The sequence below is a fragment of the Salvia splendens genome, chromosome 9, assembly GCF_004379255.2.
Source record: "Salvia splendens isolate huo1 chromosome 9, SspV2, whole genome shotgun sequence".
Lineage (NCBI taxonomy): Eukaryota > Viridiplantae > Streptophyta > Magnoliopsida > Lamiales > Lamiaceae > Salvia > Salvia splendens.
This window is the reverse complement of record NC_056040.1, coordinates 31,323,381-31,349,974: the sequence shown is the minus strand read 5'-3', so window position 1 is coordinate 31,349,974 and position 26,594 is coordinate 31,323,381. Positions and strand designations below refer to the sequence as shown.

The window sequence follows — 26,594 nt, the reverse complement described above, 5'->3', positions numbered from 1 at the left end:
ATTCCCTTATCTTTCATTTCTTTAATTAATGCAGAAATAACTAATTATTATTCGTAAGTTCTGAAAATAAAAAAAAAAAGACTTATTATTAATCGTTAGATGCTCTAAGTAAAGACGAGTTAATTTTCTACGTGGCATGATTTTTGAACTCCTAAGTTTATCACAAATCTATTGATTAAGTCGTTCATCTTGTTATGATAATAATATTGGTCTATTGGTGCCATACTATGTCATATTATCTATTTGACGATATAATTATCGTTTGCAAAAATTAAAGGGGTGTCTAATTTTTTTGCGATGAATACTTGTTTGTTCAATTATATCTTATGACGATATAATTTATTGGTACGATGACATGTATTGGTATTAATGACACTCTCTCATTCCATAAAAGTAGGGAATTTGAGAATGACACGAATTTTAGTATAAAATTGATAAAATATGAAATAGATAGTTCGTAAAAAAGGTAATTAAAGTATTGTTAGTGGATATATATAATGGGGCTTACCTTATTAGAAAAAAAAACTTTCCAAATATAGAATAAGACTAATTATTATATATGTGTTCAATTTGTTGCTAAAAACAGTTGAGAAATAAATATTATGAATTGAGAATAAGAAAACAATATAAATGACATAAAATCGTTCAATAAAAAAACTTTCTACAATGAACAATTTGCCAATAAATCACAAAAAATTGACAATTTTTGGTTTATCACAAACTTTTAAAATTTGAAAATTAAATCACAAACGATGAAAATTTTGCAATTATTCCAACCATCTATTTCCCAATGAAACAAGAGATGATTGCATTCGGTCTTGAATACGCGGACAAAACATCGGTCGACAAAACGACGACGTCTGATTTGTGTAATATCATGTGATTAACATATTCCAGACCAACTACCACATAATCTCCTATTTTGCCAGAAAATAGACGGTGGGATAGTTACGAGATTTTCATCTTTCATGACCAAAGTGTGATGCGCATTTTTCACGATTTATTTTCAAATCTGCCCTTATGCGATTTGGTACCCATAAATAAGGAATCATGATCCACAATTTAATATTGGTTTAAAGACTACAATAACCTTTAAATGGTATATAATTAATTAATTAATTAATTATGCCAAGTGTCAAAATAATAGTACTCCCTCCCTCCCATTTTATGTGACATATTTCTTTTTTGGGTGTGTTTTAGGAAAAAAATAAGGGTATCAATAAATTTGGGACGGGCAAAAAACAAAACTGGTGTTAATTAATGGGGTACGGAAAGAGTATTATTTTCTCAAAACATGTGCGAAAAATAAATGTGTCACATGAAATACATGGGAGTATTAGATATTCGTTTTTAGTTTTTATTCAAAAGTCGTTTATCATATGATCAATTCACATCATATATGTATATATTTAGAAATAAAATTTAAAAGGGTTGGTTTTTATGATATTAATTAACTGGGCTGTACAAATTTTTGTTATTAAATTAAATGCTATCGGTTGTCGTTGAGTAATATCCAATTTTTAGTATCTTGCCACGATTCAATGTGATGAATGTAGTTCAAAAGTTAGCCATCTTCTTTCCAAGCAGTAACCAAGGTTTGATTCCCACCTTGTGCATATTTTCCCCTCCGACCAATTAACACTTTGGTGCTGTTACGATTAGGCTGTTCGGTAAATTTCTCGAACCTGAATGTTTACCCATCGGCCATCCCTAACATAACCCACTCTCGAAAATATTACATTCGCTATCTGTCAAGAAATGAAGGAAAATCATAATCATTCAAGGAAGGAAATAGAATAAAATCAGTATAAATCAATTTGTATTGATTGAGTAATTGATTTCCTATGATTCTGTGAAATCATACCATGTACACAATCCGTAAAACTCTATTTAAGAGTAGTAGTCTCAATGAATATACATGATAAGACTCATTTCATGCATCGGTTTAGGGGTAAAATGTATGCTACTTGATCGGTTTTATCGCGCAAAACAAGTGTTAAATGTGCAGGAATGCCGCTTGACCAAGGCAACAAGGCCAAACTGATCAAGCTAGTACAATAGGCGAAAAAGGCCAGATATCGGGGGAAGTTGATCAAGGGGAGTAACCAAGCAATTAAGGAGAGGACCACTGGATTTCAGAAGAAGGACACGCAAGGCTATGAGCTGGATGGTGCTCAGCATTCTGTTATCAAGGACAACGTTCTAGAATGGGACACGTGCCGATATATGAGACGCAAGGACGGAGTTGAGTCACGAATTTGTTACTGAAAAGCGTCGTCGTTCTAGAAGAAGAGCACGTAGCAATCAATGAGTCGCTCACTCTCAGCATGAGCGAATATTCCCTGCCAAGATCGTTATCCAGCTGGAGGTCATGCCGAGCCTATAAATAGAGGATGTGCCACCACATGAAAAATATCCGATTCTTTACTTTGTGTCTTAGTTTAGCTAAGTTCTCTAGAATAGCTTAGCTTAGCTTAGATAAAGTAATGCTTAGTTAGAAAGGGCGATCGAAGGAGCGCTGCAGAATACTTGATATCTGTCGGCGTTTTCTTAGGTTTCCCACCGAGGATCTCCTCGGTTTTACTTGCTTTCGTATTTTCCGAAGTGTTAGCTTAGTTTAGATTTCACGATGTAATGTTTTGAGTTTAGTTTTAATCGAAGTTGTTTCGTTTTCATCATGGTGTTTACTGCTTACATAGGTAAATTTTCATTCCTGTCTGAAATTCACTTGACCCAGTAGTTAAATTTCCCTTGAGCAAGTAGATAGTTACTTTTCTGTCTGAGTTAAAATCAGTAGTTAAAAACTCCCAAAGTTAAAGCGTGGCAGCAGCCAACCCCCCGTTCACTACTCACACACTCGATACACTAGCTTCTCTATGGGATCGACCATGAACTTGCCGTTTTACTGTTAAAGTAGTGCAAAATTGGGAGTTATAAATTAATTTGGTAGGAATCAAGTGAGAGCGAGATTGCATTGATCAAGTGGCAACGATATTTGCTAACTGATCCAACCGGTTCGTTTATCTTCCATATAACTTGATTCATTCACGCAACCTCCCGTTCGAGGCCTTCCAAAATGGCGCCGTTGCCGGGGATGCATGGTGTTATTTTATGTTTGTGTGTAGTGTGTAGGTTTATATAATCTTATTTCTTTCTTTTCTCATTTGTTTTTTCTTACTGTTGATGAGAAGATACCAACGCGATGGACACTGGAATCATCCTTTTTTATACAGAGAGACTAACTTGCATTGGAGAGTCCAGGAAGCCGGCGTCGTTACCACTCGTTACAGAGCAGCACTAGCAGCAGCAGCAGCATCCGCTGATCAATTGACCAGCGAAGAAGAAGGAGAGAAGAACGCGCAACCTAAACCACCACCACTTGAACAAGTAGAAGCAGAGATGGACCTCGTCGACAACGATTCTGGATCGGTTCTCTGCACGCTCATAATGAGAAGGAGCCCACACATGACATTGCTGCTACTCCTGGGATGCGGACCATTGCGATCAAGTCAGGAGTGCTGGCCGTTTTATCCCACTTTTACAGCCTTTCAAAGGAATGTCCATACGCTTTCTGGAGGAATTTTACCGATACTGTGATATCCAGCCTGTACCGGCTGGATCTACATCTGAGGATTATAGGCTGATGGCTATCCCTTTCGTTTTGAAGGGAGAAGCCGGAGTATGGCTGTCGAGACTGCCAGAAGGGTCCATCAAAACATGGGCCGAGTTTCGAATGATCTTCCTAGATCGTTTCTTCCCCGCGTAAAAAACGAGTGCCCTCAAGCGGGAGATCACAGAAGCCAGACAGCAGTACGATGAGCCCCTCAGCCAATACTGGGATAGATTCCAAGGGCTGCTTCAAGCATGCCCCAACCACAAGCTGGGGGAGTGGGAGGTCTACTCGATCTTCTATGTTAGACTGACAATCGACAGCCAGAACAACTTCAACCTCGCAGCTCAAGGGGATTTCTCAAAGACCCCATTCAGCCAAGCCAAAAACATCCTGGAGAGGCTGATCGAGGCTAAGCGTTCGTATGAGACATCTCGAGGCCAGTACAGAAGGTGTGCAGTGCATGTAGCAGAGGCGCGTAATGACGAAAAGCCGGAAGCTCGATTTGAGCAAATGCAGAAGAAGCTGCTTGAGGTAGTGGAGAAAGCCAGACCGCCTCCACCACCTGCACCGAAAGAAACGCAATATGCGCCGCCACCGCCTCCGCCAGAAGAGCATCAATATTACTATTGCGAGTTTCCCCTGAAGCGGAACCGCAAGCCCAAGTGAATGCCGTCGGCCACTGGAATGCGAATGGCAACTGGATCCAGGGTAAACAGAGAGACGCTCCATGGAGAGACCACCCTAACTTCAGGTGGAGTGATTCAAATCAAAGCCAATCACCGCAACCAGCGCAACAGTACTTACAACTCACCGAAGGGCAACCCAACTGGCCTTCTCGGATCCAGGATAGACCAAACACTGGAGGGAATATAATGCAGGGAAGTCAGACAGTTTGGTCAAATGGACCCCAAGGAAACTGGTCCAGCGGAGGACAACCCAACTGGTCAAGCCAACAACAGGATGAAAATTGGGGGTACCAACACCAAGGCCCTCAGCCAAGCAGCCAGGGAAGGCAGCCAAATAATCAACTAGTGAATCATGTCCCACCGTACCAAAGAGGAAACCAGTACTTCCAAGGGAACCAACAGAATCATTTTCCCCAGAACCAGCCAGAGCAGTATGGACCTTCTGGCTACCATCAACAAGCCTATGGAGGAGGTCGTTTTAATCAGAGATATAACAAACAGCAAAATGAAGGTCCAGGAGATATGATGATCACACATCAGCCCCATGATGCAATGCGAGAAATACAAGAGGCCCAGAAGGAACAGAAGGCTGCACTAGATATGCTTACAAAGCAGCTATCTCAGGTCGCCATGTCACTGGGCGAGCTGAGAGGAAATGAAGGAAGGATTTCTGCTACAGTGCAGCCACCACCTGAGTGAGATAATGTCAATGCAGTATCTCTAAAATCAGAAGGAGTTTATCAAAGCCCATCTGCGAGTTCTCCAATACCCACAGACGGACCCAATCATGAAGAAGGTCTTGAGTCCATTAGCCTCGAACAAGTCACTGAGAAAGGAAGGATGGTCGAAGCATAAAATGTAGTCGTGGTGATCCAACCTAGTGATCTTCCACCTAAGAAGACTGACCCAGGGTTGTTCACACTCCCAATTTCAATCAGAGACGTCCAAATGGAGCACGCAATGTGCGACCTAGGGGCTTCCATCAATATTATGTTGTATTCTATATACGAGAAGCTGGAAGATGCTAAGCTTGTCAAAACTGATATGGTGATACAGCTCGCAGACGGGTCTTGCATTTACCCCGAGGGAGTTCTGGAAGATGAGATCGTCAAGGTGAACAAATTCATGTACCCCGCCCCGCCGACTTCTTCGTCATAAAGACGACAGAGCCAGGAGCGGAAGAGTCTGTTGGCGTCCTCTTGGGAAGGCCATTCCTATCCACAGCCAGCACAACCATCGACGTCCGCCATGGGACGATGAAGCTGGGTTTTAATGGAGAACAGCTTACATTCGAAATTGATAAAACTGTGAGGAAGCCACAGGACAGCGAGAGCATTCAATCAGTAGACGCTATCAGTCCTCGAGAACAAAAGTATCTAGAAAATGAACCCTTCAAAAAACCACCATCTGGTTCCACTAAAGAAGAACAGCTTAAGAGGGAATCAGCTGAATGGTTTGATGCAACGATGACTGGGGAAATGGATGATCAAGCCATCGAAAGGGAAATTATGGATTTCTGTAAACCAGCTGAGTCAAAAGAGATCACTCAACCGGAAAGGGTCGAAAAAACACCTGACCAAGCCGCCACATTGAGAGGAATGCTGAAGAAAAATCCTTCGCCTACAAGGCAACTATTGTCTCTACCTACATCGCCAGTTACCCTCGAAAGCATGTCCAACCAGATCTACCAAGAACCAGTCAAACCAAATCTGCAAGGACAGGGAGGACAAATGATGAAAGAACTGAGGCTGGGACAGGGGGTGGTCAAGTGGAAAACAGCAGAGATTGACCCAGGTCTGTGCATGCATTCCGCCATGTTAGAAGAAGGAGTGACATCCCACCTTGATCGACAACGCAGACTCGACCCCGCTTTAAGAAAGGAAGAGCTCATAGCGAGGCAGGAAGAGCTACTCTTCCAGTGTCAACTCAAACTGATATCCAGGAGGCAGAGTTCGAGATGGGCAGACCCTCGTACCATCATGGCAGTGCACACACAGGAGGCAAACATACTCCAAGGGGGGCCCCCCAATTCGTTCTCCTTCGTGGTAAAGAGTCATCAAGTTGAGCCCTACAAAGACAGGACCGAAGCGGGCACAGTGGAAGAAATTCCACTGATCCTGCTTAATCCTATCTAGTGAACAGGTAAAAGGAGTGATCAGGTACTCGTGGGTAGTCAGCTTGATCAAGCAACAAATTCTTAATCTATTAAACTGATCAAGTGACATCCTAGGGGAACTTGGTCAAATCCTTTGTAGTGTAGTGTAAATATTTTTCGTATGTTAGTTTTTAATACTTAGAAATTAAAAGTCGGAAGTAAGGATGGACGCTGATCAAGTGGAACTATTTGAGTTTTCATTGTCCACTTGATCAGTTCAACTCGAATTTAATTGGTGGTACAGTCCTTCCGTTGATCAGGACAGGGGATGATAGGACACATGCAGTCATTGGAGAGGTGTCAGGCGGCGCCAACTGTCGCAATAAAAGGACGTTCTAGGGAAAAGGAGGAAGCGTATCATGGAAGCTAGGCCAACTGGCACTCTGAAAAGGCGCACCTGTACGTGAAGTTTCGCAGAGTACGTGAACAGTCGCAGGGATCTCAACCGTCAGAGATCCCAACAGTCGTGTATAATAGGCGGATCTCAGGGCCGTATTTCACTTTCAACCAAAAGCGACATCAATGCATTCCTTTTACCCTCCCCATACCACTCCAAGTTCCAAACCCTTGCCTAGAACATCTTCTCCACCAGCACTCATCACCATTACCAGCAAGAATGTTGATCAAGCAAATTCCAATTCATCTTCATCCTCAGACGCCGGTACCGACGAAGGCGGCCGGGAAACCTCATCCTAAACCCATAAAGAAAACACTAGCCCTCCTACTCCAACCACCGCTCCACTACAAACCAGCACCGCCACTCCACCTCCAGCAATAGACGAAGAAACCTTGCGGCGCCTCGATAAAATCCTCCAATGTATACCCTCCGAGTTGGACGATGCAGCCTCCTACGCGGAACTCAAAGCTAAACTTGAGATTTCCCGGTCTAAAGATTCTGCTTCACCTTCTAAAACAAAAATCCTTCCTAGTTCTCCTATATCACCTTCACCACCTACCTTCCAACCTTCGCCATCATCTTTTCCCGAAACCGCATCTACCATTCAACATCCGCCTACGTCACCCTTTCCTAGCCCTCCTACATCACCGTCACCTACATTCCACCTTCCTAGCTCTCCTATATCACCTTCACCTTCCCCCCCCATCCAGCCAATGCAAACCAGCGAAGATACCTCTGACAAAGAAGGTTGGGGGAGGATTATGGGCAGCCGTTTGCTATTCCGTCACCGTGAAGCGGTGGCACCTCTACTTCGATCCATGAACCGCATTTGGCTAAGGGCGGTGACGTTAACGACGATGAAGTAGAGGACTTACGCCCACTGTTTGACTATGGGGAGACGGAGAGAGAGGAGGGGTCGTTACGCCGTCTGACGCGGCGTATGACAATGGACAGGCTTCTGGAGGAAGCTGGAACCTTGAAAACCTGAGAAGAAAAGGAAGTGGTGGTGCAGAGACCCCGCACAGTACGGCGGCTGGTGGATGAAGAGGAACCGGAAGAGCCTCAAATCCATGGGGCTGGAGAGGAGAGAGAGGCTGCCGAGGGCAGCCTGGTGAGAGGGGAGAGAGAGAGAGAAAGAGGAAGGGGAAGGGAAGTGTTCTCCCTACTTCCAAGAGAAGCCGCCCCGCCAACACAGGGGTCGTCATGACAGATGCTTCCGCACCCGCTTCCCCACGGCCAAGAGATGAGGGCAGTGATTCGGCGGGACATGAGTTGCACTGGACCCGAACGTCCAGGGGGCAACAAGGAAGGCATGCAACATCTCTTTCAACCACCTACTCCCCTCAGCATGTGGTATTGACCCCAGCTCTTCGCCAACAGATGTTGGGATTCGATGATCCCAAAATGCAGAAGGAGGTTCACCAAAGGGTGACCTCCCAGAAGAAGCTAAAGGCGGGGAAGATGTTGCACCGGCCGTCCCTGGAGAAGATAGAGATAAAGGAGAGGTTTGCCGCCTACATTGCCGGCATCGGTTTTGAATGGTTGTTAGAGGTTGATGAGTCCCCCCGTACCGGAGGACTTGGCCAAGGAGTTTTTCACGTCATTCCGCTTCACCGGAAGCTCAGACCTGAACGACAAAAGTGTTTCCTTCAGGGTTTTTGGCCAGGACCAACTGATGAGCTTAAACGATTTCTCCATCCGGATGGGCCTCTATACAGAGAGCCAGGTGGCCAATGGGGTTTGGGTTGGGCGCGATATCGGTCTCCCTCAGAGGAAACCCGAATTCGATCAGCAGGCCGTCTGGAAGGCCATATGCGGTGGACGCGCCCCAACTTTCAGAGCCTCTGAATCCAGAGGACATCCTATTGCTGATCCTGCCCTCCGCCTAGCCTAAGTCTACCTGGCCTGTAATCTCCTCGGACAAACCAATACGTCTGTTTGTGGGAGCTGGTGCAGAGGGGGGTTCGAGTTCTGGTTTGCGACATCGTCCTATTGGGACAAATGCGACAAAGGCAAGAGGACGAGTCGGACCAAACCTAGAGGCCTCCCAAGCTCCCCCCCTCCGATCTTGGTATTCTAATGAGATATTTGGTGCAAGCCACAATGGCTGACACTACTCGTATGACGCCGGTACAAAAATTGACATATGACCAGGTTGTTGTGGCCCTCCAACAACAATTGGGCTTCCCCATATGCTTTCGTCGGAGTAATTTTTTAAGTATCGTTTATGATTTTTTTTTATTACGACTCTTTCTGTATGCCATTAGGATTATCAGTTTTCCATTTTAGTTCGCCAGCGATTAGGAGTCCCGATTCACCACGCATTCCACTAACTCATTCGACTCATATTTTATTGTAAAACTAATACCGTATGTGTTTAATTTTCTATTGAATAGATGGATGATTGTAGATGTTGTGTCTTGAATAAAAAGTGAAGTAAAAAAGTCGTGCGAAGGCCATAAATAAGTGAAGATCTATACAGTTAAAAGAAATACAACCAACTTATTCAGCAATTAACTTAGTCACTAATTAGATTTCCAATTTATTTTAAAGCCGAGCACCTACCGACTTAGGCACTTGATTAGGTTTTAGATTAGCAAGTGGTTGTTGGATTGAGCGTCACCTACTTTTTTGGCAATGCGAAACCCACAATCGCCCAAATTGGTAGAGATTCTTTCACATGATAAAATGTCAAGTGAACAAAATAGTCAACTAACTCTATCCTCTAGGATTGAGTGGTCACCTACTACGTAGCAAACATACAATTTATAAAATACTCCCTTGTCTAGCGTCACTAGCACTTTTCATTTTAAGCCGTAAATTTAGGATTGATTTTTTAGTGTAATAAGATATCACTTAATAAAGAAGCTCGTAACTTAAACTAACATATTAATTAAATGCATTAATTCTAACTTAAACTATAAATAATATAAGGAGTTTGTAATGAGCCGAAAAGCAACTGCTCAAATAACATGAGATGGAAGGAGTATAAAACAAATCATTAATTTACTTGAGATGCCATCGTATTTAACCTGTCGAATCGTGGTTACGATGATTAAAATCCAATAAAGTAAATAGTGGATACAGCGATACATGGGTCGGAAGAAATATAGTACTACTATTAATCAAAAAGCCATAAATTAATTAAACAAAAAGTAAAGAATACCACCATAGGTGCAAAATGAACATGTGTAGGAAGAACCATATTTCTCGGTTGATTCAGATTACAATGGGTCTTTCCCTAACTCGTCTACTAACATAAAATTCAGTAAATATGTGTATATAATATATATATTTATATTTCGAAGCAAGCCGAACAAAAAAATTCCTTAATAAAGAATGACAAAAAAAGCAAGATTACAACACTGAGATTTCCCTTGGGTTTTGGTAGGCAACTATTTGCATATTACCCTCCTATATAATTCACAAGATAATTCATTCGCCAGTTTTGGTCACAACCCGTGAAAAGTCGTTCGGTATAATAGCCTCCCGACTTTTATTCAAAATCACCGTAGCAACTATTACCATACATCGCGCAAGTATCTTCCTGTCATCTGCAGATTCTTTACGAAGCTCTCAGTTTTCGAGCTGTCCAGAGAACCCTGGGATGCCAAAAAATGTAGTCTGTTAGTTCAAGACTGACTACATAGATTCATATTCATAAGAACAATCTAGAAGGAATGTTCTCGTTGGTGAAACAAGTTCTAAATTTCATGAAAAGCTCGTCTTTTTCGTAATAATGAGTGGTCAGCATCGCACCAGAAACAAGTATTGGAAATATGGATGGTTCAAGAAGTTGTGTTTGTGTCAATATGACAACCACAAAAGGATATTGTGATGGGAGTTTCACCAACATATTAATGGACCCCACAGAGAAAAGGCAAAAATCTTCTTTAGAAATCAAACCTGTTCTTGCACGATGGTGTGGAGAGTTCGATGGACATCACGCGCCATGCCCTTGGCATCACCACATACATAAACATATCCTCCTTCAGATATCATATTCCACAACTCTGAAGCCTGTATTTCACAACTAAAAGTTTAGATGGAGATGATAATAGAAAGATTGGTATTCAAATGTTCAATGTTCAATGCAGAAGCAACTACAGGATTTCAATAAAGTAAAATTGATATGTACCTTTTGTGCCATTTTATGTTGAACATATTCCTTGGTAGGTCCGTCGCGTGAGAATGCAAGGACGAGCTCAGAGATCACTCCAGCTTTAACAAAGTTATACAATTCCTCTTCATAAATGAAGTCCTGAAGAACAGTAAAACAGAACAACTTTACAATTTGAACATTTTTTATGGTTTGATGTATTTACAGAATTGATGATAATATAGTTGCTAACCATTTTGCTGTTCCTGCAACCAAAGAACAACACAGCAGGACCCAGTTCAGCACCAGATTCCTTCAGAGCTAATCTTTCCTGAAATATTATCAGAAAATTACCATGCTATCATCTAAACGGAAATTCTTAAAGAACAAATACGCCAGAATATAAAACAGTAGAAACAAACCTGAAGGAAACCCCTGAATGGAGCCAAGCCAGTTCCGGGGCCAATCATGACAATTGGTAGTTTAGGATCAGCAGGTAGTCTGAAGTTAGAGGTCCTAACAAAAATCGGTGCTGAAGAGCAGTCAGGGCTTTCCTCCAATGGCACGGCATTCTGATAAAGAGGCAGAAGGTGAGACTTGACAAATAAAAGAAATGGATTAAGTTGCCTAAAGCCTATAGCAGTGGATTATAATTACAAACTATGCTCGACCATCTCATAAAATTGGATGAAGCTATTAAACACGAGACAACTCAAAACCGAGAATACCTTCATCCATGTTGAGCAGACACCCTTGTGGATTCTTCCTGTGGGAGTTTTCTCATACACCAGTGCACAAGTGACGTGAATTCTTGAAGGTGCGATCCTTGAGTAAAAATTATCATCGAGAGTCAGGAAGATGAACACAAAAGAGATTAAAATAAATGAGGGTGAATAGACTAAGACAGGGGATATAAATACTTACTTTGGGGAGGAGGAGATGGAATAGAACCGAGGCTGCAACCGAGGAGCGATTCCTGCAAAGAAAACACCAAGAGGAGGCTTGACTGATGGGAACTCAGCCATGACCTCAAGCAGGCTTCTCTGACCAGTAACGACATACTGTGCATATTCATCCTGAAATACAGAAATGTATACACATAAGTTCATAGAGGACGTAGTGATTGATTTCGGACATTAAGGATATGGAAATATACGTAGAAAGACATAATTAAACATGTCCGAACCTTCCCAGCAGGGGAAGCAAGATGTTTGAGCCGATCAGCTTCGCTTGGGTCCGAAGCATAGGCAGCCAATGCGATCAAAGCTGACTGCAAAATTTTCAAACAATTGGTCACCAGCTAAGTAACAAACAAGCATCACCAGAGAACATCGCAGTGCAGTAACACAGCATACCTTTTTGGGAGCACTTAAAAGATCAGCATATCGGCTTAGTGCTGTCCTCAAAGTGCAAGGCGGGAAGGGAGGTGGTAGGGCACTTCCACCAAGTGGTGTGCCGTCCTCTCTGTCAGTGTGAATAGAGAAGTATGTTTGAGGAGATAGACCAAGCAACCTTTCGGCTTCCTCTACAGTCTCAATCATGTTTTCACAGTAAACACCAACATGATCCCCTGTTTCGTACCTGAGGAATAGAATAATAATGTAAGGAACTGACAATATTCTCCTTTCGCTTTTTGCTCATGGTAAGTACGGGCCAATCAGCATTTGCAGCATCCAACAGGCTGAATACTAAAAAAGAATAAAAGACTCACTCCAATCCACTGCCAGATATGTCGAATTCCAAGTGAGTGCAAGAACGATCAGATAGAGGAGTATGAAGTTCTTTCTTTACAGCTACATTTGCCCTAGAAGAAAGAAAAATAAATAAAAATATGTTAGGCAAAAGGAGACATTATACATGCTCGAGAAACCTAATAAGAAAATGCAGGAGTGCTCCATCACCTGCAGGGACGCTGAGCATCATAGGAAGCAGTGCCATTGGCATGGCCATTGGCTAAGCCATTCTCCGAGGCCAGTCCTTCTGGTTGGTCATGGAACACAACACGATACTCCAAAACTGCAGCAGTGTATGGAGTTGAAACAGTTGTTGCATCATCCTCATCGCAAAGCAAATTATCCAATTCTGGCCATACATTCTCACGCCTGCATTGCAATGTTCAACACAAGTAATAGAAAACATTAGGATACTTAAGAAATCGACATAATTTATCAAGTAAAAATTTATCTTTCTTCCCGGTACCATGCTGAAAAGTCATCTTCAATGCATTGATCGTCATCCCCAAGGCCCACGGGGATAAGCCGCTTTGCACCTGGAGTTTATACATTACATGTTAGGAAAAGTGGATTAATACATGGCTACATACAGGACAGAACGAGAAAAAAGAATTCACACTCATTCACTGTTCATATTTCATATGAGATTCCTATTTTAGTTAACTTTTAAGACAAGTTAATTTGTAAGCAATTCAAAGTGACTCTGTTACTCTTTATGATTAGACTTAAGTGGCAAAAATAGGACGCCAACCTTGCCTTGGATATTTAAAGCAATGAGGAAAGTAAGAAAAGAAGCTAATGACTCCCAGATTTGAATGAAACTGAAGCAACTCTAAATTCCAGGTTCCATTAATGTAAACCAAACATTTGAAGAAAACCTAACAATCATGTCTCTAAGAACTCAATCAAACAAAAACTACTCCTAGAATTCTGCATACCTTGCTTGGCGAGAATCTCATCCACCACTATTGCTATCTGTTCCAAGTAAAGTTTAAACAAATAACACATGAGTACAAGATATGGCAGAAGTCGCCATCGAGTAAATGCATATTTACAAATAACGGATGGGCATACAGACCTTGTTGAAATGCTCATACTGCCTGTTTCCAAGTCCAAATACACCATAATGGAGATTCTTAAACGAGTCACCATCCTCTTTTCCCTGAATCACAAAACTTATCAAAACCAACCCCATTCTCCAAACCCGAAGGTAAAAAAGCATAGACGGTATTCATCTTTTTACCTCGGAAAACCATTTGTAAAACCTAGCAGCATTGTCAGTAGGCTCACCATCTCCATATCTGCAACCAGTCAACCCCCAACCAACTCATTATATAACATAATAATGAAACATGACTTTAACACTACCATATTATCTGGCACTGGCACTGGCACAAGCACAAGCACAAGCACGAAAGTAATTTCACCCATATGCAGAAAAAACTGTATCTTTATGAAATTGGGAGTCATAATTCAACAAATGATGAACCTACGTTGCCAAGAAAAAGAATGTGAAATTCTCCTTCTTCATCTTCTCCTCATACTCTTCATCATCAGCGGCATAATCATCCTGAACGGATCAAAAACACAGATTAAAAAAGAGAACATAATAAACCTGCAAGTTAATTACTGAAACCAGAAAATATAATTAGATTCTTACCAAGTCAACCACTTTAAAGTTGGCCTGTGGGTATCTGGCTTTAGCTTCCTCGGCAAGGGCCTATACAGCAGCGAAATCAAATCATAATTCACCAAATTAAACCAAATATTGTTAATGTTTAGAAAGAAGATTATCATTACTAAAAGGTGCCAGCCGACCTAATCAGAGAATAGATCAAATAACAAAAGTATCCCTCGTGATTCTCAAATTCATGATGATTAATAGAATTTTGAATTTTAGATTTTCATATGTCCTTTTCAACTTACTTCAAAGTGCAGCGATCCAACTTTCTCGAGATTTTCAATGTAATTGAACCAAAAACTTTTAAAAAAAAAGGTTGTAAACCTTTTTCGTTTATTTTTAATACCTTAGCAAAGCCTTCGGCTGTACCAGTCTGCGTACCAAAAAATATGGTGACCTTCTTCTTGCCGTCATCCTCTTCGTCGGCCTCGGAGAGCGATTTAGGGACTACGAGCTTCGGCGGCTCGACCGCCTTCTTCGCCGATCCGGCTCCGCGACGCCATATGAGATAGACGGCGAACCCTAGGAGCACGGCGAGCGATGTGGTGAGCATCATCATGAGATCCTTGTTCTCCATGAGCATCGCCACCACGGCCGGCTGCGCCGCCTCCGCGGAGCCGTTGGAATTGTCGAGCTTCACTCCTTTCAAAATCGCAGTCATCAAATCCAACGGCGATAGCTTGTCCGGAGTAGATTCCATGGTTGTGAAATTACAGAGGATTTGCGAATTGGTAAAGAGGTTCCGCGAATTTCGCAATCAGAGTCTCTCTGGATATGAGCTTGGGCTTTGATTCAGTTGGGAGAGACACTGAGTTATACGGAATGAGAAATGATTTGTGGGGTTTATATGCAGAGAAGAGAAGGAAAGGAAAGGAAAGGAAAGGAAAGGAAAGAGAGGAGAGATGAAAGCGCCTACCAAACCAGACCGGTCCTAAACCCACCTAACCTCACCACTCACTTGGTTATATCGGTAAATTCCCATTAATATCGTTTTGCCACATGCTCCTTTAGTTAGACAAAAATATGCACATCTATTTGACACGGATTCTAATACATAATTATTAAGATAGAAAGAAAAAATAAGTATTAAAGTATTATTACTGCAGTATGAGTCTCACTTAACTATAAAAAAATAAAATTAATTTAGAAAGAACATATTCTTTTGGGATGGATTAAACATAAAATAGTGGGACGGAGGGATTTCTAAATAATTTACATTATTCATATTTGGCTGTTAGGTCTTCATCTAATTGATACGATATCAAATGGGCAATGTTCTACACAAATTGACACGAATTAGTATCAAATTGACGCAAGTATCAATTGCCACGAATTAGTATTCCGTATTGTATTTCCGTTTGTATTTCGTTGGTTTACGCAACATTAAAGTTGTTCTTATTGTTTTATCCTTTCAATTCCGAGAAAATATTCACTCGTCCAATCGTCCAATCACACTAAGGTGGCATTATGACACGATATGTATGGAAATCAATTTACACCTAAGCTAATTTCATTTAATGGGGCATTAACTGTTTTGGAAAAAGGCTAAAATATGGTACTCCCTCCCATAGTAGATGTCACACTTGGAAGATGGCACGAGATTGTAGGAGATGTTATTTTGTGTGTTAAGTGGTGAGAGAAAATATAATTTTATAATTGATGTGAGAATGAACTTTTTTCCAAAAGAGGAAATGTGACATCTTTTGTGGGACAAACTAAAAAGGAAAGTGTGACATCTACTATGGGACGAAGTGAGTAATATTTTCGGACTTATACATATAATATAATTTGCATCCATATATAACATATAGCAGATAACTAAAAATAATTTTATTATATGTAATTTCTATTTAAATAGTCTGAAATAAATATTGTACTTAGAGATTACTTTGACAAACGTAGCAATTACATACTTACTAAATTAAATAATAATTAAACTTACATTCTAAATTAAATAATAATTAAAACTTATATTATCAATTGATCATAAAAGTTTTAATCCGATTAAAATATTTAAATAGATATAATAGTACTACACAGTTTAGTGTGATGATCACTAAAACAATAATTATAAAAACAATTACAGTGTATTTAATAGTATACAAATTTATTGTTATGTTAAATGATTAATATCATATAAAAATTAACAAATTTAAGTAAGTCGCTATTTATGAATTAGGTTATTGGAATGTGAAATATATTTATTTAATATAATCAAATGAAACAGAATAAATAACTCCATCAAAATTAGTGAGCAAATTTAAAATATAAAATTAATAGTGATTTAATTTCTATATATTTATTCATCAAAGTATATCTATAACTAATATTCAATAAATGTGTGCATATAAATGCATATATCGTATATTGTATATGGTATATATAGGAAGTTAAAAAATGATAGTATTTTTCCAAAAATGTTAATACCCCATTATTAAGTGAAATTAGCTAATGTGTAAATTTATTTCCACATGTCAAATAAATAGTGGTTAGACATACCATGTCATAATGCCACCCTGGTGTGGTTGGACTAGCGAATATTTTCTCATAAATTAGAAGTTATTCAATATCTTATTTAAAAAAAATTAAAAATATAAGATTATGCCTAATTTGGAAGCTTACAACTGGGCATATGTGAAAAAATGGTAGACTATACAAAATGGAAGCTTACAACTGGGCAATTCTTTTATCTACAAAAACGTAATAATTTGGTTAAAAATGCATCATTTTATATTAAACATGTGTAAATAAGAGCAGTCATATCAGTGTGGTTCTTCGGTAAACACGTTACTGCAGCACTCTTAAACACACGACAAATGCACATGTATGTATTCCTTTAGAGCATCTCCAGTGGGCGTACATCCCATTAGGACATCCACTAGGACATCCCAAAAACACCTCCTGCCACGTCACTAGGACTTCCCATCCCACTGCCACGTCACTAGGACATCCCCTCCTATGTCCGCCCTTCCCATCGCCCTTCCCACTAGGACATCCCGCAATAAAAAAAATCATACATTTACAAATAAAACAATTTACATTTACGGAAATAAAATTTGACGTCAACCCCTCCGAGTCCAAACCTCATACATTATTCGAAAAAATTACGGGAAAAATTAACAACTTCATCGGAAAAATTAACAACTTCATCGGAAAAAACATACATGATTCGCAAAAAAAAATTGCATACTAATAAAAAAAAACTTCATACATTATCACGTCAACCCCTCCGAGTCCAAACCTCTTCGATGATATCTGCTGAAGTCGAACATGGGCATCTGTTTGCCGCATGTCGGCAAATGCACGCAGCCGCGCGACCTCTCCATGAGGTACCCCCATATTCACATTCGCGGTGGCCACGCCGTGACTTGGACCTGCACCCGAATCATCTTCGTTGGTCCACTGAGTCAGTTCCGCAGCTTCATTTTCAACAATCATGTTGTGCATTATGATACATGCGTACATGATATCGCCGATGTTGGGAATATACCACTGCCGTGCAGGACCCTTCACAACCGCCCACCGACTCTGGAGCACACCAAATGCCCGCTCCACATCCTTGCGCGCTGCTTCCTGACGGCTCGCAAAGTATGTCTTCTTTTGTCCGAGCGGATGCTTGATTGACTTCACAAAGATGGGCCAGTTTGGGTATATCTCATCCGCCAGATAGTACCCCATATTATGCTGGTTGCCGTTGGCGACGAAACTGATGGCGGGACCAACGCCATTGCACTGAGCGTTGAACAGGGGCGACGACTGGAGAACGTTGATGTCGTTGTTGGACCCGGCGACTCCAAAATAAGCATGTCATATCCACAACCGGTAGTCAGCTACAGCTTCAAGGATCATCGTGGGATGCTTGGCTTTGAAGCCGGTAGTGTACATCCCCTTCCAGGCGGCGGGGCAGTTCTTCCACTCCCAATGCATACAATCTATGCTGCCCAACATCCCAGGGAACCCGTGCACCGACCCATGCATATCTATCAGCATCTGGCAGTCTTCGGGGCTCGGACTCCGAAGATACCGCTCCCCGAATATCGCTCTCACGCCCGCGCAAAAATTCTGCAGACACTCGACGGCTGTCGACTCGCCAATGTGGAGGTACTCGTCAAACATGTCGGCCGCGCCTCCATACGCCAGTTGTCTGATTGCGACAGTGCACTTCTGCAAGGGCGTGAGTCCGGGTTTGCCAGCTGCATCCTCTCTGATCCTAAAATACAGGTATCTTCTCTCTAAAGCACCCACGATGTGCAGAAACAGCGGACGATGCATCCTAAAGCGTCGCCGGAATAAGGCTTCCCCAAAACGCAGTTGCGGAGCGAAGTAGTCCGCATACAACCGAATATGTGCAACAATGTGGTCACGGGGTACTTGAGTTCGACGATGGATCGGCCGAGGTACCGCCGCCTGCTGCCGCCGCTGCAACCTCTGTTGTAGCAGCCTCTCTATCGCACCTCCAACAGCGACCTCCAACTCATTCTCGCTATCACTTTCACTAGACATTCTAGATATACTTGAAATTAGAGATGTAGAGAGAGTAACTTGTTAACACAAGTGGTTCGAATGAAATAAAATTCGACGAGCCGTATATATAGAGAGTAAAAAAAAATTTAAAAACGGGACGTCCGACTGGACGCCACAATGGCGGACGTCCGCCCGCCCGTCGCGCCGACGTCCGAGGACACCCGACGTCCTCACGGGACGTCCGTATCCGACCCTAAACGCCACAATGGCGGACGTCCCGGTCGCCCGTCGCGACGTCCGACCGGATGTCCGACCGGACGTCCGCCATTGGAGATGCTCTTACGTTCAACCAATGGACGGCCAGGTCATAACGTGACCAAATCTTTTTCTAGTTCTAAAATCCGATTTCATAAAAAAATAAACAATAGACAACGGAGTTGTGATCAATGTCGAACCAATTTTAAAGACCGAACTAGAGACCAAATCTGGGCTATTAGATCTAGTTTTTTTATGAGATGTGTTGTTGTGTAAATTTTTCGGTCTTCATTACAAGCTCATTTTACTTCATTGTATTACTTCATTCCGTACGTAATACCTTGAAACTACAACATGTTTTTACTTTCTTCCAGTAGGTTTTGAAATGATTCAACATATGTTTCATTTGAATTCATTGACCTGAGTTTTTACTTTATTTACATTAAAAAATGCAATTTAGTCAAGTGCATTTATTACTTCATTCAGAAACGTTATTACTTCATTGGATAAGGTTTTTACTTCATTTCAGTAGGACTTCAAATGCTTCTACACATACTTCATTCCAATAATTTATTACATCATTCCATGTGTTTATTACACCATATCAGCGTTGTGGCGGTGGTGATAGATATTGTAGAGAGAAAGAACGGCACGCGACGGCGAAACCGCATTTACGTACTAGAATGAAGTAATAATCCTACTGGAATGAAGTAAAAACCTACTGGAATGAATTAAAAACCTACTGGAATGAAGTTAAATCTTCGTAACATGTTAGTATCACTTATTTACCTTCGGATGAATTAAAATAGGCTCGTGATGAAGACGAAAATAATTGATAAATTTGTGTCTCTCATCCATAAAAACTAGATCTAAAAACCCTAATTTGGTATGGTTCGGTGGTTCGATCTTTAAGAGTGGATTTGTGAATAATGAGACTCATAGACAACGACTATATCTTTATCTTATTTTCATTTATATGCACCCCACTTTCCATTCATTCATTGCCTAACAATGGGAGGGAGGGAGGGAGGGAGTCAGGCAATCAACGTCGGCCGAACAATACTACATACATCAAAAGAGGCCACTCGAGATATATCCTATTCCCGAAGATCTCATAAAATGATTTCTAAAAAAATCATATGTTAATAAACAAAACTAATATCTAATCTAGAATGCAATTTGACATATAGAATATTAGATGCTTACATTTTTTTATGTTGCTCTTCTTTTGGAAACGGGGTCTTGCTACTCCCGTCACTTCACCAACTGGATTCTAACATCAAATCTTCTAAGATTTTTAAATTATGTGTAAATAAAGACAAAAGAGTATGAGTTAGTTAGAATAAAAGATTAGTAGTAAAATAAATACACAATAGAAAGAGAAAGAAAATAAAACATGTGCAAATAAAGACAAAAAAGTAACAACCGAATAAATGGAACAAAATAAACATCTCACCAAAATATGATCTACAAAACACCAATAGTTCATAAGTTTTGGAAAACCTCTTTGTAAACAACATTAACAGTCGAATCACCCTATCATCATCCGCATGTTTACAAACCAAAATCTTCAGACTTGCACGACTCGTAACACTAGATATAGCAACATACAATTGTTCATGACTGAAGAGTGGTTTTCGTAAGAATAACCCAACATGAGCCAAAGATTGACCTTGACTTTTGCTAATTGTCATTGCATACGACACAACCAAAGGAAATTGTCGTCGTTGAAATTTGAATGGAACCTTGGATCAGAAGGAATTAAAGACATTCGATGGATCAAAACTTTATGCCCAACATTATGGCCAGCCAACACTTGTGCCTCCAAAACATAATCACCTAATCGTGTAATTAGCAATCTTGTGCCATTACATAATTGATAAGGCCTATTTCATGCAGCGGTTTAGGGGAAATGTATGCTATTTGATCAGTTTATCGCGCAAAGAGAGTGTTAATTGTGCAGGAATGCCGCTTGACCAAGGGCAACAAGGCCAAGCTGATCAAGTTGGTACAAAAGGCGAAAAGGCCAAAAATCGGGTGGAATGATCAAGGGGGTGCTCAAGCAGTTAGGCGGGGACCACTGTAGTCTAGAAGAAAGACACGTGAGGCTGATGCGCTGGATGGCGATCATCAATCGGTTATCAAGGACGACATTCTAGACGAGAAGCACGTGTAGCTGATGCGTTGGATAGGATCATCAATCAGTTATCAAGGACAGCGTTCTAGAAGAAGGGGTACGTGTCAATTGATGAGGTGCGCGATCCTAGCGTGAGCGAATATTCTCTGCCGAAATCGTTATCTAGCTGGAGGTCGTTGCGGCGAGCTTATAAATAGAGGAGGGACATAATCTTCCTGATGATCTTCCTTTTTATCTTTTCTTTTCCGTTTCTAGTTCAGTTTCTAGTTCCGAAGATAGTTTAGTTAGAGAAATGGTCAGTTAGAGAGCTTCTCAAGTTCCGACCGAATACTCAATATCTGTTCGGCGTTGTCTCAAGTTCCGACCGAGAGCTCCTCGGCTTAGTCGCTTTCTTATTTTCTGAAGTTGTTAGCTTAGTTTAATTTCGTGTTGTTCTGTAGTTAAAGAATCGATCTTTTTATAGTCCGCATGTTCACAGTACTGATCTGAGCTTTGAATATAAAATTCGGGGTTATTTTGTTTTTGAGAATTTTGTCTATTGTTCCAGTGTAGCTTTAACTTTAAAATCTTTGATCCTGTGTTTAACTATGTTGAATGAAAAAGTGGTTTGTAGTTCCGAAGCATGTTTAGGTAGTTAAGTCTTTTATTTGAGATTATCGCTTACTTAATCAGTCAGTTGTTTCCCAGCATGATGAGTTACTTAATCCAGTAGTTAGTTTACATTCCGCCTAGCTTAATCCAGTAGTTTAAAACTCCCAATTTAAAGCGTGGCAGCAGCCCCCTATTCATTATTCACACACTCAATGCACCGGTTTCTCTGGGAGATCGACCCCGTACTTGTCGCTTTACTGTTAAAGTAGTGCATGTTTTGGGAGTTATAAATATATTTGGGTGGAACGAGAGAGAACGCCTTATAAATATATTTGGGTGGAACGAGAGAGAACGCCTTGATCAAGTGGCAATGACATTTGCTAACTGATCCACTCGGTTCAGTTATCTTCCATATAGCTTGATCCATCTGCGCGCACCTCCGTCTCGTATTTCCCACCAATAATCCATTCGAGTGATCTATATTCCTTAGCAGCATCACAGGAGTACCAACTTTCAACAACAATTCATGATTAGGTGTACTTGAACAATTCAAGTTATTCAAAAACTCAACAGAATGTATCTCAGCTAAACCAAAAGAACGCACCACAAACCCACTCTAAATGAAATATTTTCACATTCGACAGAAGATTTTATACAATTTTAATTTATAATATGAGTGGAGTAAAATAAAATAAAACAAATGACAAAAGGGAGATATGTGAATAAGAATAAAAGAGAATGAATTAGTTAAAATTAGATATATAATACAAATAAAGGAAAAAGTGCGACTAAAGATCAAAGAGGAAAAATCCAAATTGAATTATATGACCGTATATTTTTCAAATAGTGAGTACTTTTCTAGTCTTTAGATAACATCAACTAATGTAGGACTTCCAAGAGGAGATGTCATATTAGGAATATGGATACATAAATAAAAACATACCTCCATCTTGATTTAAAGTCGACGAATGTAAATTAATGTTATTCACAATACATGAATTATGTTGATCAAGAACAACATCACTTATAACTGTGAGACTTTGAACGGAGCTACTAACATTGGCTACACAAAAAAATATTGATAGGATCGAAGACAGCGAAATATAATTTAATTAATAATTTGTAATTCAAATAAGAAATATTAAATAATTTTAAATAATAGTAATAAATAACACATAGTGAATATCAAAATCTTGTCACTAAAATAAATGATTTTAAATAAGGTATTTCATCAAATTATAATATACTTAGAAAAATATTTATATCGTAATTAAATAAGATGTTTCATCTAACATATTTCTTCTAAATATATTATGTTTACTTTTATAATTAGTCTAACACGACACCATATTATCATTTGTCTACCTCAATATATTTATTTTTTAATATTACAAATTTAATATTAAGCTTATATTGTCATAACTTCCACATATCACATTAAGAGTAGTATTTTTAATACTTAATTATAGTATGTATGTTTAAAGCATTATATTTTTGTTAACCTTGTCATATCTATTTAATTTTATTTGTTATTTTACACAAAGAGTAAATATATTTACATATAAGAACTAATTAAAATAACTATTTGTAATATTATAAACAATTGAAAATATTATAAACAACCACGAAGATATATTTGTACTTCTCTCGACCCACTCTCAATGAAACATTTAGCAGATGATTATATACTATTTTAATATTTGATATGAATGTAGTAGTATAAAATAAAAGAAATAACAAAAGAGGAGATGTGTGGATGAAATAGAATAAGACATACAAATAAAGAAAAATGTAATACTACTATTTACAAAAGAAAAAAAAAAAGCAAACTATTTGAACGAATAAATAGTTCACCAGTTTCGATTAACAAAACATAAGTATTCATGAATGCAAACAAAAAATAAGAAAAACAATAATAAACCAGTAGTTCATAAGTTTTGAAATTGCAACATAATTGTTTAATTATAACTAAAAACATGTTTTTTTTTATAATTAAGTAGACTTGATAAAACGAATAAAAAATCACAATTAATAAATTCATTTTCATCAAAATTAAATTCAATAGTACATGATAATATTTTAAAAATCATAAAAATAGAACTCAAAGTCATAAACAAAATTATCTTATCTAGTAGTAGAATAAATCAAAATCAACTCAATTATAACTATGTGTACTTCTAGTTATTTAAATATAAATATATTTATAAATTATATATCTTGTATATAAATATATATTTATAAGTAATTTCAACATATTTAATTAAACTAATATATTTACATATAAAATTGTATATTATTATACACAACAACAATTAATGTTATGCAATATTGTTCTTTGTTTGATAATGATAATAATTTTAGATTTTTGTTAGTAGAAAGACAATTATCTTTCATTAAATTCCACGTTATCAATATCATTTAATTTTTTTATCTTTTATTAATAGTAAGAAATACAAAATTAAATATATGAATAAATTAGATCGTAGAAATTTAAAATTTCTTTGAGAAGCCAAGATAAAAAAAATTTGGATCATCCAATAATCACATTTTAGTTGACTACTTATTTTCTTATGTTTAATTTCAGACCATGGAATAATTTGATATGCATGACCAAAGATTAAATGCAATGTTTTTAAACGAAAAAAATAAATTTCTTATTTCCACCATATATACTTTTAAAAAGTAAATTACCACTTAAAATAAGTGATAATAGTTCATCACTTAAAAACTATACTACTACACTTTATATTATAAGAAGTCATACAAACTTTATAAATTAGATTTAATTTTAAATATTTATGATTTCATCTGATTTAGTAATTTATTCTACAAACTTTGTAGTATTATTTAATTAATTGAAAACTAATTAAAATATATTATGAAATTATATACTACTATTTAAAATATATTAAAATTTTCAATTAAGTAAATATAGAATGAGACAAAGAATTATATATTTGTGTTGTCATTTATCTTGATTATTAATATGAAAATAAGTATTAAAATAAAGGATTTCAATTTTCCTCATCATTATTATTTTAATACATGATAATATATGGAGTATATATTATCAATATTCTAAGAGTATTAAAAAACATATAAGTAAGATTCTTAAAAATATTATATAATCTAATAAATTAAATCAAAGTTAATTCAATACTAATTATATATAAATTTAATTAGTTAATGAAAAAGAATTTAATTTTAAAAATATATATTTACAAAGCCCAATAGATAAAAATTTTAAAATACATAATAATAGAACCTAACACCCAAACTAAAATTCTATTTAAATAAAAATTTACAATTACAAATTATTTAAATCTAAAATCCTCCATTAGATCTAACCACTTTATACCTAAAAAGGCCTAACTAAAGCCTAAATAATATGTACATAAATTAATAATTAATAATCCTACAAACCCTACACAAATGTTCAGTCTCCATCTCTCTTTCTCCTCTCTGTTCGTCCCATTCTCTCACCCCGGCGGATATTGTTGAAATAGAAAAATAAAATGTGATTAGTTAGCTTTTAATTAGTTAGTTTAGCATTTTATTAGACATTTTATTAGTTAGTTCTAGCATATATATAAGGCATTTTATTGTGAGTTGTAGTCAACACTTTTCACAATGTAGTCAATAAAGATATTTTCCCTTCTCTTCTCGCCTCTTTACATCGACAGCTTCCTCTTACAGTTTCTTTTTTCTTCCTCCTCCGTCAATGAAGGTTTCCCTATCCGATTGGATTCGCCATTTTCAACATGGTATCAGAGCGCAATCCGCTGCGCCTCTGATTACCTCTATCTCATCTATCCTAATTTTTCTTTTGAATCTTCATAGTAAGGGTTTGTTCTTAGAATTTTTTTGGATCTGTGATAATCTACCGCAGTTTTGCCGCAATTCTCTGGATTTCGTCTATTATTTCTCACTGGTGCTCCAGCTTTTTCAATTTCTCTCTTCAAATATACTCTCCCTCTCACCGTTGATCATAATCGATCGTCTCTGCTTTGAATCTAAGGTCTGTTTGAACCGGTTCATTGTTTGAATCGATTTGAATTGGTTCGTTGTTTGAATCGGCTCGTATCTGTTTTCTCTCTCGTTTTCTGTTGCTTATTGGATTTGTATGATTCAAGTTTGTATCCTTTGTTCATTGGATTTGTATGATCCAAGTTTGTTTCTCTCCTTTTAGTCACGATTTTAATCGGTTGATTCTATCTCTGGTTTTGTGTATCTCTCTATTCAGTTTTGAGATCTGTAAATCTCAAATTTGTTATGTTTCCAATTTATCTCGGTTCCTCCTTCTCTGATCCAATAGACCAGAGTGCCTTCACTGATTATTGTCAGTTTTGATAGTCTATGACAGAGTGTGATTCTTTCTATGCTTGGTTTGAAATGTGATTTTGCTCTTCATTGAGAATTTTGATGTATAGCCGGATTTGTTGTTTGTATTGGATGAGGAAAGGCTATCCAAGAGAAATGGTGAATTTTTGGCCGTGATTCTCAAGCAGGGAGATGGTTATAGATTGATCAATTATTTGTTGTGGTTGGTATGGAAATAGAGATTGAGAGTTGGTGTTGTGATTGTTCTTAGTTGTTGCAACTGCTCAAACTACAGAAAGCTCTTGTTGAGCTATATTAGAGGATTAGAAGTTGTATGGTGATCTTGTTTTACTTGATGCTAGTGAATGTTTTGAGGCATCAAGATTTAACCAGAATTCCAGCAGCAATGTAATGGATTGCAAATGCTCAAGATGGACTAAGATTGAGATGTTAGCAGTTCTTT

The 26,594-nt window shown here is 38.5% G+C and overlaps 1 protein-coding gene across 1 annotated transcript; it reads right to left on the bottom strand.

The window, feature by feature from the left end:
* Window positions 1-10,024: 10,024 nt before the first annotated feature.
* LOC121748343 (NADPH--cytochrome P450 reductase-like) lies at window positions 10,025-15,302 on the bottom strand. Its single transcript, XM_042142635.1, has 18 exons — window positions 14,711-15,302; window positions 14,344-14,403; window positions 14,177-14,253; window positions 13,927-13,984; window positions 13,762-13,845; window positions 13,622-13,658; window positions 13,150-13,219; window positions 12,852-13,052; window positions 12,662-12,754; window positions 12,306-12,531; window positions 12,137-12,220; window positions 11,875-12,026; window positions 11,679-11,775; window positions 11,373-11,522; window positions 11,204-11,281; window positions 10,990-11,112; window positions 10,758-10,871; window positions 10,025-10,453 (listed from the first exon to the last, which is right to left on the bottom strand). Exons 1-18 carry the CDS (start codon window positions 15,062-15,064, stop codon window positions 10,373-10,375), a joined length of 2,139 nt encoding a protein of 712 aa, XP_041998569.1. The 5' UTR covers window positions 15,065-15,302; the 3' UTR covers window positions 10,025-10,372.
* Between the last annotated feature and the right edge of the window lie 11,292 nt (window positions 15,303-26,594).

Bases quoted from the DNA above. Each gene is read 5' to 3' on its own strand.
- LOC121748343 (XM_042142635.1), bottom strand. From the start codon at position 15,064: ATGGAATCTACTCCGGACAAGCTATCGCCGTTGGATTTGATGACTGCG. The intron at 12,755-12,851 runs GTGATGGAGCAC...TCTTTCTTCTAG, and splicing joins GATGCTCAGCGTCCCTGCAG to GGCAAATGTAGCTGTAAAGA. The intron at 10,454-10,757 runs GTTTGATTTCTA...TTGGCATCCCAG, and splicing joins ACACCATCGTGCAAGAACAG to GGTTCTCTGGACAGCTCGAA.